The sequence below is a fragment of the Pan troglodytes genome, chromosome 19 (genome assembly GCF_028858775.2).
Source record: "Pan troglodytes isolate AG18354 chromosome 19, NHGRI_mPanTro3-v2.0_pri, whole genome shotgun sequence".
NCBI classification, from domain to species: domain Eukaryota; kingdom Metazoa; phylum Chordata; class Mammalia; order Primates; family Hominidae; genus Pan; species Pan troglodytes.
The window spans coordinates 29703093-29717504 of NC_072417.2; the positions used below are offsets into that span (position 1 = coordinate 29703093).

Genomic DNA, 14412 nt, shown 5'->3' on the forward strand with positions numbered 1-14412 from the left:
TTGACATGCCAATATTCCCTCCCCAAATTGATGTACTGACTCAACTCCACACTCTTGCCAACATGGGGGTATTAAAATCTCAGTAGGCTTCTTTGCAGAAATTGACAATCTGATCCTAAAATTCATATGGAAATGCAAGAGACCCAAAAGTCAAAACCAACTTGAAAAACAACAAAGTTGGAGACTCACACTTTTCCATCTCAAAAAGTACTACAAAACTATAGGAATGAAGACAGTAATGGCATAAGGATGGACATACAACTCAATGGAATAGAACTGAGTCCGGAAATTAACCTTCACAGTTACAATCAACTGATTTCAACAAGGATGCCAAGACAATTCAATGGGGAAAGAGTATCTTTTCAACAAATGGCGCTAGAACAACTGAATATTCACATGAAAAAGAATAAAGTTGGACTCCTTTCTCATGCCATACACAAAAATTCAAGGCTGGGTACAGTGGCTCACACCTGTAATCCCAGAACTTTGAGAGGCTGAGGTGGGAGGATCACTTAAGGCCAGGAGGCAGAGGTTGCGGTGAGCCACGATCGTGCCACTGCACTCCAGCCTGGGTGACAGAGAGAGACTCTGTCTCTCTCTCTCTCACTCTCTCTCTCTCTCTCTCTATATATATATGTACATATATATATACACACACACACCAAACAAAAAAATTAAAAAACAAAAATTAACTCAAAACGGATAGTAGACCTAATGTAAAAGCTAAAAGTTTAAGTCTCCTAGAAGAAAATATAGGCATTAAGCTCCATCACCTTTGGTTAGGCAAACTTTTCTAAATATAACAAGCAAAAAAAAAAAAAAAAAAAAAGTTGGAATAGGAACTCATCAAAATCCTTCATGCTTCAAAGAATACCATCAAGAAAGTAAAAAGACAACCCACAGAATGGGAGAAAATATTTGTAATTTATATCTGACAAGGGACTTGTATCCAGAATATATAAAGAACTTTATTTTTTGAGATAAAATAAAAGCTGGAGTGCAGTGGCGTGATCTCGGTTCACTGCAACCTCCACCTCCTGGACTCAAGCAATCCTCCCATCTCAGTCTTCCAAGTAGCTAGGACTACAGACATGCACCACCACACTGGGCTAATTTTTAAATTTTTTGTAGAGACAGTGTCTCCCTGTATTGCCCAGGCAGGTCTTGAGCTCCTGGGCTCAAGCAATCCTCCTGCCCTGGCCTCCCTAAGTACTGGGCTTATAGGCACCATACCCAGCCTGTAAAGAACTCATAACTCAATAAGAAGACAAATAGCTCAATTACAAAATGAGCAAAGGCTGTGAATAGAGATACAATAGCCAATAAGCAGATGAAAAGATGTTAACATCATTAGCCATTAGGGAAATGCGAATCAAAACCACAATGAGCTACCACTTCATACTCACTAGGATGGCTATATTCAACAAGATGGACAATAACAAAATCTTGGGTGCAATTGTTTTGGGAGTCTGGCATGGGGTTAAATATGGGATTACCATATGACCCAGCAATTTCACGCCTAGGAATATATCCAAGAGAATTGAAAAGATATTCACATAAACAGCTGTACATGAATGTTCAAAGAAGCATTATTTATTTCATAATAGCCAAAAACTGGAAACAACCTAAAGAATGGAGAAACAAAATGCGGTACATCCAGAGTGGAATGTTATTCAGTCATAAAAAGGAATGCTGTGCTGACAGATGCTACAACACTGGTGAACTTTGAAAACATTATGCTAAGTAAAAGAAACAAGACATAAAAATATTGTATGATTCCATTTATGTGAAATGTACCAACCAGTCAAATCCATAGAAACGGAAAACAGATTAGTGGTTGGTAGGGGCCAGGAAGTAGAGGGAATACGGAGTAACTGCTGATAGTCTGAGGTTTTCATTTTGGTGTGATGAAAACATTCTAAAATTGATTGTGGTGATTGTTGTACAACTCTGTGAATATACTAAAAACCACTGAATTGCACAGTATTTTTTTTTCTTGAGACACAGTCTTGTTCTGTCACCCAGGATGAAGTACAGTGGCGTGATCTCAGCTTACTGCAACCTCTGCCTCCTGGGTTCAAGCAATTCTCCTGCCTCAGCCTCCTGAGTAGCTGGGACTACACGTGCTCACCACCGCTCCTAGCTAATTTTTGTATTTTTTTTTTTTTATCAAGATGGGGTTTCATGCCATGTTGTCCAGGCTGGACTTGAACCCCTAGGCTCAAGTAATCTACCTTCCTTGGCCTTGAATCACACATTTTAAATGGGTGAATTTCATGTTATGTGAATTATATCTCAATAAAGCTGTTAGATAAAAGCAAGGAAGGAAGGGAGGGAGAGAGGGAAAAAGAAATACCCCGACATGAAGAGCCTTCTGCTGGTCAAAGGTGAGACAATACGAGCTTCAATAATTATAACTGTAATGAATTAAAAGCCATTAAGTGGGCCAGGCACGGTGGTTCACACCTATGCCTATAATCCTAGCACTTTGGGAGGCCAATGCAGTTGGATCACCTGAGGTCAGGAGTTCGAGACCAGCCTGGCCAACATGGCGAAATCCCGTCTCTACTAAAAATACAAAAAAATTAGCCAGGTGTAGTGGCACGTGCCTGTAATCCCAGCTACATGGGAGGCTGGGGCAGGAGAATCGCTTGAACCCGGGAGTCGGAGGTTGCAGTGAGCCAAGATCACGCCACTGCACTCTAGCCTGGGTGACAGAGTGAGACTCTGTCTCAAAAAAAAAAAAGAAAGCCATTAAGTATGTTTAATTCCATGAATTTTATATGTATATAATATATAGTATATATATAATATGTATAATATAAATATATAAATATATAAAATATATTATATAGTATATATAATATATACAATATACAGTATAAATATATATAGTATATTGTATATATAAATGTATTGTGTATATATATACTATATATTGTGTATATATATATATATTTTTTTGAGACAGAGTCTCTCTGTCGCCCAGGCTGGAGTGCAGTGGGGTGATCTCGGCTCACTGTAATCTCCACTTCCCAGGTTCAAGTGATTCTCCTGCCCCAGCCTCCCAAGTAGCTGGGATTACAGGTGCCCACCACCACGCCCAGCTATTTTTTTTGTATTTTTAGTAGAGGATGGGGTTTAGCTATGTTGGCCAGGCTGGTGTTTAACTCCTGACCTCAGGTGATCCAACTGCCTCGGCCTCCCAAAATGCTGGGATTACAGGCGAGTCACTGCACCTGGCTGAATTAATCATATATATATATATATATATATATATATTTTTTTTTTTTTTTTTTTTTTTTTTTTTTGAGATAAGAGTCTCGCTCTGTCGCCCAGGGTGAAATGCAGTGGCGCGATAGTTCACTGCAAGCTCTGCCTCCCGATTCACACCATTCTCCTGCCTCAGCCGCCCGAGTAGCTGGGACTATAGGTGCCCACCACCACGCCCGGCTAATTTTTTCTATTTTTTAGTAGAGACGGGGTTTCACCGTGTTAGCCAGGATGGTCTCAATCTCCTGACCTCATGATCCGCCCACCTCGGCCTCCCAAAGTGCTGGGATTACAGGCATGAGCCACTGTGCCCGGCCATTAATTGTATTTTTCAAATGGTCACCTTCAAAGGATGATAGGGAACCAATTCATTATCTTGAAAATTAGTAAATAGAGAAAAAGAGTCAAGCATTTATCCTGCTTTTTCTATATGAATTTGGTAAATAATAGATGAGGAGAAATGTCTCTATAAAACTATTCCATCTAATAAATAAAAAGTGATAAAATTAGAGTATCATCATTTTGCAACTCCCAATGAACAGCTGCTAAGATCACAAAAAGAGACACAACCAGACATCATGTGTTTCCTATGGGCATGCCAAATACTACCTATATAATCTTGCTAAAAGGATCAAGCCTCAGTTTTTTTGTTTGTTTCTGAGATACAGTCTCACTCTGTCACCCAGGCTGGAGTGCAGTGGCATGAACACAGCTCACTGTGGCCTTGACATCACAGACTCAAGCGATTACCCTGCCTCGGCCACCTGGCTAATTTTTTTTTTTTTTTTTTTTTTTTTTTTTTTTGAGACACAGCCTCCCTCTTTTGCCCAGGCTGAAGTGCAGTGGCACAATCTTGGCTCATTGCAACCTCCGCCTCCTGGGTTCAGGCCATTCTCCTGCCTCAGCCTCCCAAGTAGCTGGGATTACAGGTCTGGGCCACCATGCCTGGCTAATTTTTATATTTTTAGTGAGACAGGGTTTCCCCATGTTGGTCAGGCTGGTCTCAAACTCTTGACCTCAGGTGATCCACCTGCCTCGGCCTCCCAAAGTGCTGGGATTACAGGCCTGAGCCACCGCGCCTGGCCTCGGCTAGTTTTTAATTTATTTTTTTGGTAGAGACAGGGTCTTACCATGCTGCCCAGGCAGGTCTTGAACTCCTGGGTATAAGCGATCCTCCTGCCTCACCTCCCAAAGTACTGGGATTTTAGGCATGAGCTACTATTATATGTTCAGTCAAGCCTGAGTTTGAATCAGACTCCTGCTAATTTGTAAGAAATACAGAAGACAGGACAACATGCTAAACTCCAACAAGAGTATGTAATTAGTAAAATCCAAGGAAATTTTCCGGGTCAAACAGCTCAATTATTCAATAAGTAAATTGTAAGGAAATGAAAGAAAAAGCCACAGATTAAGAGATTTAAAAGACATGAAATTTTTTTTAAATGAGCAATATCAAACTATAGTGTTCAGGGATATACACTGGGGTGATAAAAGCATTCATGGAAAAATGAAAGGAAGTGATTATTATAAAGACAGGTGTAGAGATTAGTATGGGGCACATGGAAGGATTTCTGGAGTGGCTGGAAAAGTTTTGGTTCCTTTGCCTGAGTGGTGTTCACCTTACAATAATATTAAACCATGCATATGATTTTTGTGGTTTTCTATTTTTTTTAAAAAAAAAAAGAAAGAAAAGAAATTCAGATGAAGTAATGCTGTCACGCTGCTCCCCCTCCCCAACGAATCCGCCTTTGAATTCAATTACCATTTTACAGGAAATTCAGAGTACAGAGGAACATATTAAACAACGTCATGGAGAAGCAATAGGTAAACTCCAAACATAACAATATTTTAAATATATAAATTGCAAGAAAAAAAGGGAAAAAGAAATGGAGGAAGAAAACTACAAATTAAAAAAGAAGTGCTGCTGGGCCCGGTGGCTCACACCTGTAATCCCAGTACTTTGGGAGGCTGAGGTGGGTGGATCACGAGGTCAGCAGTTCAAGACCAACCTGACCAACATGATGAAACCCCGTCTCTACTAAAAATACAAAAAATTAGCGGGCGTGGTGGCGGATGCCTGTAATCCCAGCAACTTGGGAGGCTGAGGCAGGAGAATTGCTCAAAACCGGAAGGCGGAGGTTGCAGTGAGCTGAGATTGCGCCACTGCACTCTAGCCTGGAAAATAAGAGCAAAACTCCGTCAAAAAAAAAAAAAAAAGAGCTGGGTACAGTGGCTCACGCCTGTAATCCCACCACTTTGGGAGGCTGAGGCGGGTGGATCACAAAGTCAGGAGTTCAAGACAAGCCTGACCAACATGGTAAAACCCTGCCTCTACTAAAAATTAAAAAATTAGCCAGGTGTGGTGGTGTGTGCCTGTAATCCCAGCTACTCAGGAGGCTGAGGCAGGAGAATCACTTGAACCCGGGACGTGGATGGTGGCAGTGAGCCGACATCGCACCACTGCACTCCAGCCTGGGTGACAGAGGGAGACTCCATCTCAAAGAAAAAAAAAAGAAGCTGGGCATGGTGGTTCACACCTGTAATCTCAACACTTTGGGAGGCTAAGAAGGGAAGATCACTTGAGCCCAGGAGTTCATGACCAGCCTGTGCAACATAGAAACACCTTGTCTCAACAAAAAAATTGAAAAATTAGCCGAGCATGGTGGCCCATGCCTGTAGTCCTAGCTACTTGGGAGGCTGAGGTGGGAGGATCACTTGAGCCTGGGAGGTCAAGGCATGATTGCACTACTGTACTCCAGCCTGAGTGACAGAGTGAGACCCTGTCTCAAAACAAAACAAAACAAAACAAAACAAAAGTATATTTAAACACTAAACACTAATATGCAATGAAGAAGTGGACAGGTATACAAACAGGGCAGGAGTGGCCATGGGCTGATGGTTGCTGGGGCTGGGTGATGGATACACAGGGTTTATTACACCATTCTGCACACCAAACAAATAAACATAAAGCAGGTAATAAGCCAGGAATAAGTCTAGTTTGCAAACATCCTCAAGGGAGTCTTACGGTGTTGCTAAAGGGGGTCATGCAGCCAGAGCAAGGAGGGGAGCCCCATCAGTGGCATGACTCTGTACCTATAAAACAAGGACGAACCGCTTACTGGGGAGATGCTCAGAGACACTGGTCACAAATCCCCAGGAAAGGACTCCTGGCTTCTTTCACAAGCATAAGTGAAATAACCTCTTCTGAGTATGTCTAATATCTCATCAGCAAATGTTTGAGTGTTCTAATATACAAAATAATATAGAGCAGGCTGGGTGCGGTGGCTCACCCCTGTAATCCCAGCACTTTGGGAGGCCGAGGCGGGTGGATCACCTAAGGTCAGGAGTTTGAGACCAGCCTGACCAATATGGTGAAACCCCGTCTCTAAAAAATACAAAAATTTAGCCGGGCGTGATGGTGGGCGCCTATAATCCCAGCTACTCAGGAGAATTGCTTGAACCCAGGAGGCAGAGGTTGCGATGAGCCGAGATTGCGCCACTGCACTCCAGCCTGGGCGTAACAAAGCGAGACTTCATCTCAAAATAATATAGAGCTAAGGAAAGACAGTTCTTGCTCTGGATGACCTGGCAATCAGACAGGTAAGATAAAATAACGACAAAGGGCATCTCAAAGGATATCACAAGGATATCTGAGGGGCCACCCAGAGTATCATTCAACACATATTATCTTGGGTACCACCTTTATAGGGCCAGGAGAACACCAGAGATACCACCTTAAACACTTCCTATGCACCTACATCTTAGAGAGCACTGAGAAAAGTAACATCTGTTGAGTGCTTACTCTGTGTCAGGCATTGTCTTAAATATTTTACATGAGTTAACTCTTGCATTCCTCAAAACAACCCTATAAGTGAGGTACTATAATCATCCCCATTTTACTGTTGAGGAAACTGAGGCAAGAGAGGTTCAGTTCATGCCTAAGATCACAGAGCTAGTAACTGGCAGGACCTGGGGTAGCACTCGGTGCTCTGGATCCAGAACTTGTACTTTTTAACCCCTATGGTATATAACAATGTTTCCCAACTGGGGATGATTTTGGCCCCCAGGGACATATGGAGACATAATGTGATTGTCACAGCTTGGGGTGTGGGTGAGTGCTCCTGGCATCTAGTGGGCAAAAGCTAGGGCTTCCTCCAATACACAGGACAGACCCCACAATAAAAAACTGTCCAGCCTAAAATATCAATAATGCAGAGCTGAGAAACCCTGGTAAACAGGGAAGACATGTCACTGAACAAGTAATTATAAACTTAACAAGGGTTACAAAAGAGGAAGTAACCAATTTCCTTAAAGAGCTGTCCAATTCCGCCAAGCGTGGTGGCTCACGCCTGTAATCTCAGCATTTTGGGAGGTCGAGGCAGGTGGACCATGAGGTCAAGAGTTTAAGGGCAGCCTGGCCAACATGGTGAAACCCCGTCTCTACTAAAAATACAAAAATTAGCTGGGCGTGGTGGCGGGCGCCTGTAATCCCAGCTACTCGGGAGGCTGAGGAAGGAGAATCGTTTGAACTCGGGAGGCGGAGGAGGTTGCAGTGAGCCGAGATCGTGCCACTGCACTCCAGCCTGGGTGACTGGGGTAGACTCCATCTTGAAACAAACAAACAAAAATGAGCTGTCCAATTCAAAGCATGATTTTTTTTTTTTTTTTTTTTTTTTGAGATAGGGTCTCGCTCTATTACTCAGGCTGGAGTGTGGTGGTGCAATCACAGCTCACTGCAGCCTTGACCTACCCGGCCTAAGAGATCCTCCTACCTCAGCCTCCCAAGCAGCTGGGACCAAAGGCACACACCACCACATGTGGCTAGGCTTTTTTGTTTTGTTTTGTTTTTGTAGAGATGAGGTCTCTCTACATTATCCAGGCTAGTTAGAACTCCTGGGCTCAAACAATCCTTCTACCTCTGCCTCCCAAAGTGCTGGGATTACAGATGTGAGCCACCAAGCCTGATCAAAGCATGATTTTTTAAAGATATTTTTTTCTTCATGAACTTTACAGATGAAGATTCTCTCAATTAAAAAGGGTATGTTTGCTTTTAGCCTGGCTCTAATAGGATCAGAGGTTGTGTGTGACATCAGTCACACTCTCACTGCTGTCTGGTGTTAGGGGTTTAGTTTTTTTAGTTTTTTTTTTTTTTTTTTTTTTTTTTTTTTGAGACAGAGTCTTTGGAGTGCAGTGGTATGACTTGGCTCACTGCAATCTCCAATTCTGGGGCTCAAGCAATTCTCATGCCTCAGCCTCCTAAGTAGCTAGGACTACAGATGCGCACCACCATGCCCAACTAATTTTTTGTATTTTAGTACAGATGGGGTTTCACCATATTGCCCAGGGTGGTCTTGAACTCCTGAGCTCAGGCAATCCGCCCACCTTGGCCTCCCAAAGTGCTGGGATTACAGGCGTGAGCCACTGCGCCAAGCCTGATACCAGTCTTAACACCCTCCTACTGCATCCAGCTCTGGGATCTGAGCCAGAAAAACCTGAGATCTCATCCTGGTTCTGCAACTCACTGGACCTCAGTTTCTTTTGCTTTTTCAAAAAGAAAAAAAATAAAAAGGAGACTGTACTATCCCCTCAAAGGGTAACACTTGGTTAAATGGAATAACACCTGGCTCCTTGTAGGTGTTCAGTTGTCATCATTCCAAAGTCTGAACACACAGCCTCCTTTCTGAATCGATCAAGTTAAAATCCCTGACGCAGACTGACAGAGCTCAACCTAAATGCTAATACCTACCTCTTCCTCACCCTAATAGTCTCCTCTAATAAAATCAAGCTTATATAATGCCTTCCCCTTTATGATAAGCAAAAGAGGGCAGCAAACAGTGGTAAAGGCTTTGTCTTCTTTGGCCCTATCCTTCAAAGAGAGGTCACTTAGGGTCGAGGGGCAATAGCTCTGCTTTGCCCTCTCAACTTGATTACAATTTTAAGTATACACAGATATTCAACGAGCATTTGCACCCTCCTGCCCCCAGTAAACATGATTCTACCTTCTTTAGGTAGTTTCCACAAATGCCAGCAAACTTTCAATCTGATTACTACTACCTCTTCCAATAACAGACCGGTGGGAAATAAAGTCAAGGATTTGTAGTCAAGCCCAGGTTTGAATTCTGGCTTCAGCACTGATCAACCGAGTTACCTTTAGAGTGAGTAACTTAACTTTTGAGCTTCAGCCTCAGTTTCCTCACTGGCAAAATGAAGTCTCATGTATTATTTTATTTTTAAATTTATTTTATTTTTATTTTTTGGAGACAGAGTCTCCCTCTGTCGCCCAGACTGAAGTGCAGTGGCTTAATCTTGGCTCACTGCAACCTCCACCTCCCAGGTTCAAGTGATTCTCCTGCCTCAGCCTCCCAGGTAGCTGGGACTACAGGTGCCCGCCACCATGCCTGGCTAATTTTTGTATTTTTAGTAGAGGTGTGGTTTCACCATGTTGGACACATCATTATCATTATTATTATTATTATTTTTTTTTTTTTGAGACAGAGTCTTGCTTGGGGGCCCAGGCTAGAGTGTAGTGGCACAATCTCAGCTCACTGCAACCTCAGCCTCCTGGGTTTTAAGCGGTTCTCCTGCCTCAGCCTCCAGAGTAGCTAGGATTACAGGCGTGCGCCACCACACCTGGCTAATTTTGTATTTTTAGTAGAGGCGAGGTTTCACCATGTTGGTCAGGCTGGTCTCAAACTCCTGACCTCAGGTGATCCACCCACCTTGGACTCCCAAAGTCATGGGATTACAGGCGTGAGCCACCGAGCCCAGCCATATTATTTTAATAGATTGATCTATATTACCTAACTTTGAGGTTGTTGTAAAAATGTCAATATATTTAAATAAAGAACCTGGCCAAGTACCTGGCATCTAACAGGCACTCAATATTAACAGTTGCAAACACTACACACTCTAGCCCTTAATACAATGCTAAGAATCTTGGTTAAAATATCTGCAGACAGGGTACATTTGTAGAATGAAACAAGCTGTATCTGAGGAGTCCAATATTCCACGAAGTTTCTCAATATTCTACAAATAGAGTGATGTTCCAGAGTCCAGAATCTTCTTTGAGATTTCCCGGGCTTGCCCACAGGCAGAGCTGACTACCCTACTCTTGCTGGTCACCACCACATGCTTTATACTGACTTGAACATGTGCTCTGACCTTTGTCTTCCTTCCTGTCCCCTCTTTTAGACTATGACTTCTCTGAAGGCAGAAAGGTAGCTTATTTTTGATAATTAAGTTACAAAATAAATGTTTGTTAAATAAAACCCCCCCAAAAAGCCATAAACTTTAAAAACTGCTAAGCAGAGTCAACTCCTATAAGGAAGGAATCTAACTTTTCCCTTTAAGCAAGTCAACTGCACAAGACCCAACTGTGTTGACAGCACTGAGGCAAAACTAAATGAAGTGAGAATTAATACAGTTCACACCCTGTCATGCCTTATTCAAATCCCCAAGATTACAAGAAACATTCCTGTCACCTGGCTCAACCTGTTCCTAGTCTTCTGCCAGAGGCTCCCCTGAGCTCCTACAGTTTAGAGCAATTTCTAGGGGTTCTGTTCAAGAATCTTAATTTGATTCAATGGGAAAGCATGAAGTTCTCATTTTAAGTTGTTTCTTTTTTGTTGTTTTTGTTTTTGTTTTTTTGAAAGAGTCTGGCTCTGTCGCCCAGACTGAAGTGCAATGGCGCAATCTCAGCTCACTGCAACCTCCGCTTCCTAGGTTCAAGCAATTCTCCCGCCTCAGCCTCCTGAGTAGCTGGGATTACAAGGCACCTGCCACCACACCTGGCTAATTTTTGTATTCTTAGTACAGACGGGGTTTCACTATGTTGGCCAGGCTGTCTCAAACTCCTGACCTCAGGTGATTTGCCCGCCTCAGCCTCCCAAAGTGCTGGAATTACAGGTGTGAGCCACCAACCCCTGTCTTGTTTTTTTGTTTTTTTTTTTTTTTTTTGAGACAGGGTCTCGCTGTGTCACCCAGGCTGGAGTGCAGTGACGTAATCTTGGCTCATTGCAGCCTCTGCCTCCCAGGCTCAAGTGATCCTCCCACCTCAGCCTCCCAAGTAGCTGGGACTACAGACGCCTGGCATCACACCCGGCTAATTTTTGTGTATTTTGTAGAGACATGGTTTCACCATGTTGCCCAGCCTGGTCTTGAACTCCTGGACTTGAGCAATCTGCCTGTCTCAGCCTCCCAAAGTACTGGGATTATTACAGTGTGAGCCACCATGCCTGGCTTAAGTTGTTTGCATCTTACAAGTTCCTCATATTAATGTCCGTGTCATTTTGTCTTACCCAACACTATAAAGGCAGATTGCTCCAAACAATCCCCTCTTGCCCTCCACAGATTATACAGACACCTCCCTAACTTAGTGGGCAGGAAGACTATACAATCACACCAGCAAGGATAGCAACTGCCCAGTGCTCCCAAATGGAGAGAGGTCTTGTATTCATCAATGGTAGGGATGGCAAGATACAAAACAAAGTATTTACTATTCGGCAGCAAGTTTAGTACAACATGGGCAAACCCACAGCAGATACTTCCTAACAGAGTGCAATGTGCAACTGGATTTGGCCCTTACTTTTTCTTTTTTGGGGGAGACAGGGTTTTGCTCTATCACCCAGACTAGAGTGCAGTGGCATGATCACAGCTCACTGAAGCCTCGACCTCCTGGGCTCAAGTGATCCTCCCACCTCAGCCTCCCAACTAGCTGGAACTATAGGCATGTGCCACTATGCCTGGCTAATTTTTTATTTTTTTAAGAGATGGGGTCTCAAATTCCTGGGATCAAGCAATCCTCCCACCTCGGCCTCTCAAAGTGCTGGGATTACAGGCATGAGCCACCACGCCTAGCCATATTGAGCCCCACTGACGCTCGCCCCTGCCTTTCTGGTAAACATTCTCCTACCTTCCCCGTTCCTATGGGTAGGACCTGAGAGCTCTCATCTTTCTGCTTCACTTATAAATGTTGAGATGCCTAGATCAGGGATACCTCCAAATGTCAAATGTTCACATGATGCCTGGACATCAGAGGTGGAAGCAGTTTTCTCATTCACGTGGTTAGAGAAGCAAAGATTCCTCCTCAGTATGCTGAGAGATTAATGTACAAAGGCAGGGGATTAACCATGGGACTCTGTAAGAGGAGTGGTGGCTACAACAGCCGGGAAAAAAAGCTTAACCGTGGCCTTTTGTGGGGATGGTGTTTTTTGACACTAAACTGGATCATACCCAACTTAAGTTAAATAATTAACAGAAGTACAGCCTTACCTGGAACCCTGGATCTTAAGAAATAGAGAAACTTTCCATTCTTAGAGTGCATAATGGCTCTCTTAATAAACTCTACAACAGATTGACAGCGGTCCTCAAACTTGGGATGACACCACAGGCTGAAGGTTCCTGCCATGGAAAATTAAGAAGTAAAAATTTTAAAACTTACTTCAGAAGACATGAGAGGCTGGTTTGAATATTTTAACTATGATTCTCACTTTTGGGAGGGCAGTTTGGGGGCAAGCTGGCTCAAAGGTCTCTGAAGCTACCTGTTCCTGCTTATCTCACAGTTAACTGTAAAAAGATGTTGCCTTTTGTAAGACATAAATTAGGTCTTACAAGGTTTTTGTTAAGTAAATACAAGCTAAGTACTCCTTATCCGAAATGCTTGAGACCAGAAGTGTTTCAGATTTTGGATTTTTTCATATTTTTGGAATATTTGCATTATACTTACCAGTTGAACATTACTAATCCAAAACTCTGAAATCCAAAGTGCTCCAATGAGCATTTCCTTTGAGCATCATGTCAGTGTGCAAAAAGTTTCAGATTTTTAAGCATTTTGGATTTCAGATTAGGGATACTCAACCTTTAATAATTTCAAATCAGAAAAAATGATATAAAATTTTTCATTGAGTATGAACATTAATCTTTAAATCACAGACTTCCTCTCTCTATATAGATGTACTTATTATGTATATTAAGTATAGGTACAGTCATGCATTACTTAATGACAGGAATATGTTCAGAGAAATGCATCATTAGGCGAACATCAGAGTGTACTTATCCAAACCTAGATGGTGTAGCCTACTACATACCTAGGCTATGTGGTACAGCCTATTGCTGCTAGGCTACAGACCTGTATAGCATGTTACTGTGCTGAATACTGGAGGAAACTCTAAAGAATGGTAAGTATTCATGTACCTAAACACATTTAAACATAGAAAAACTACAGTAAAAATACAGTAATATAATCTTATGGGACGACTGTCATATATGTAGTCTATCATTGACCAAAATGTTGCTAAACAGTGTATGACTGTGTACACATATAAGCAGGTCTTTGAATAACATTTTGTTCAGTGTTGTTACCTTATAACTTTTTTTTTTTTTTTGCGACAGGGTCTTGCTCTGGCACCCAGGCTGGAGTGTAGTGGCGTGATCTTGGCTCACTGCAACCTCCACTTGCTGGGTTCAAGTGATTCTCCCGCCTCAGACTCCTGAGTAGCTGGGATTACAGGCACCTGCCACCACGCCTGGCTAATTTTTGTATTTTTAGTAAAGACAGGGTTTCACCACGTTGGTCAGGCTAGCCTCGAACTCCTGACCTCAAGTGATCCACTCGCCTCGGCCTCCCTAAGTGCTGGGATTACAAACGTGAGCCACCATGCTTGTTTCCTTGTAACGTTGATAAGAAAAAAAAATTGATTTCCGGCCAGGACCACTGTCTGTGTGGAGTTTGCACATCTGCACAGGTTTTCTCTGGGTATGCTGGTTTCCTCCCATATCCCAGAGATGTGCGTGTAAGGTGAAATGGCATGCTAAGCTGTGCCAGTCTGAGTGTGGGTGTGTGGGTATATGCACCCCGATGGAATGGTGTTCTGTCCAGGGTTGTTCTGCCTTGCATCCTGAACTGCCAGGATAGGCTCCGGCCACTTGTGATCCTGAGCTGGAATACTTGGGTAAATGATTACCTAACTTATTTTCATTAATCTTTCTTACATGTGTGTATAGTTTACATATATTTCACTGTTTAATATTGGAAGTGTTTTGGTCTTTATTTAGAAGTTTGGTCTTTACTCCAGCCTGACCAACATGGAGAAATCCCGTCTCTATTAAAAATACAAAATTAGCCAAGCATGGTGGTACATG

The 14412-nt window shown here is 42.7% G+C and overlaps 1 protein-coding gene across 3 annotated transcripts in view; it reads right to left on the reverse strand.

Annotated features, from left to right (window-relative positions):
* The window catches only part of SOCS7 (suppressor of cytokine signaling 7), a 53671-nt gene that overhangs the window by 15132 nt on the left and 24127 nt on the right, over positions 1 to 14412 (reverse strand). For all 3 annotated transcript variants that reach the window (XM_016931916.3, XM_016931918.4, XM_016931917.4), the window contains one exon: positions 12544 to 12672. In XM_016931916.3, the coding sequence (XP_016787405.1) occupies positions 12544 to 12672 (129 nt within the window). The remainder of the gene's footprint in view (positions 1 to 12543; positions 12673 to 14412) is intronic.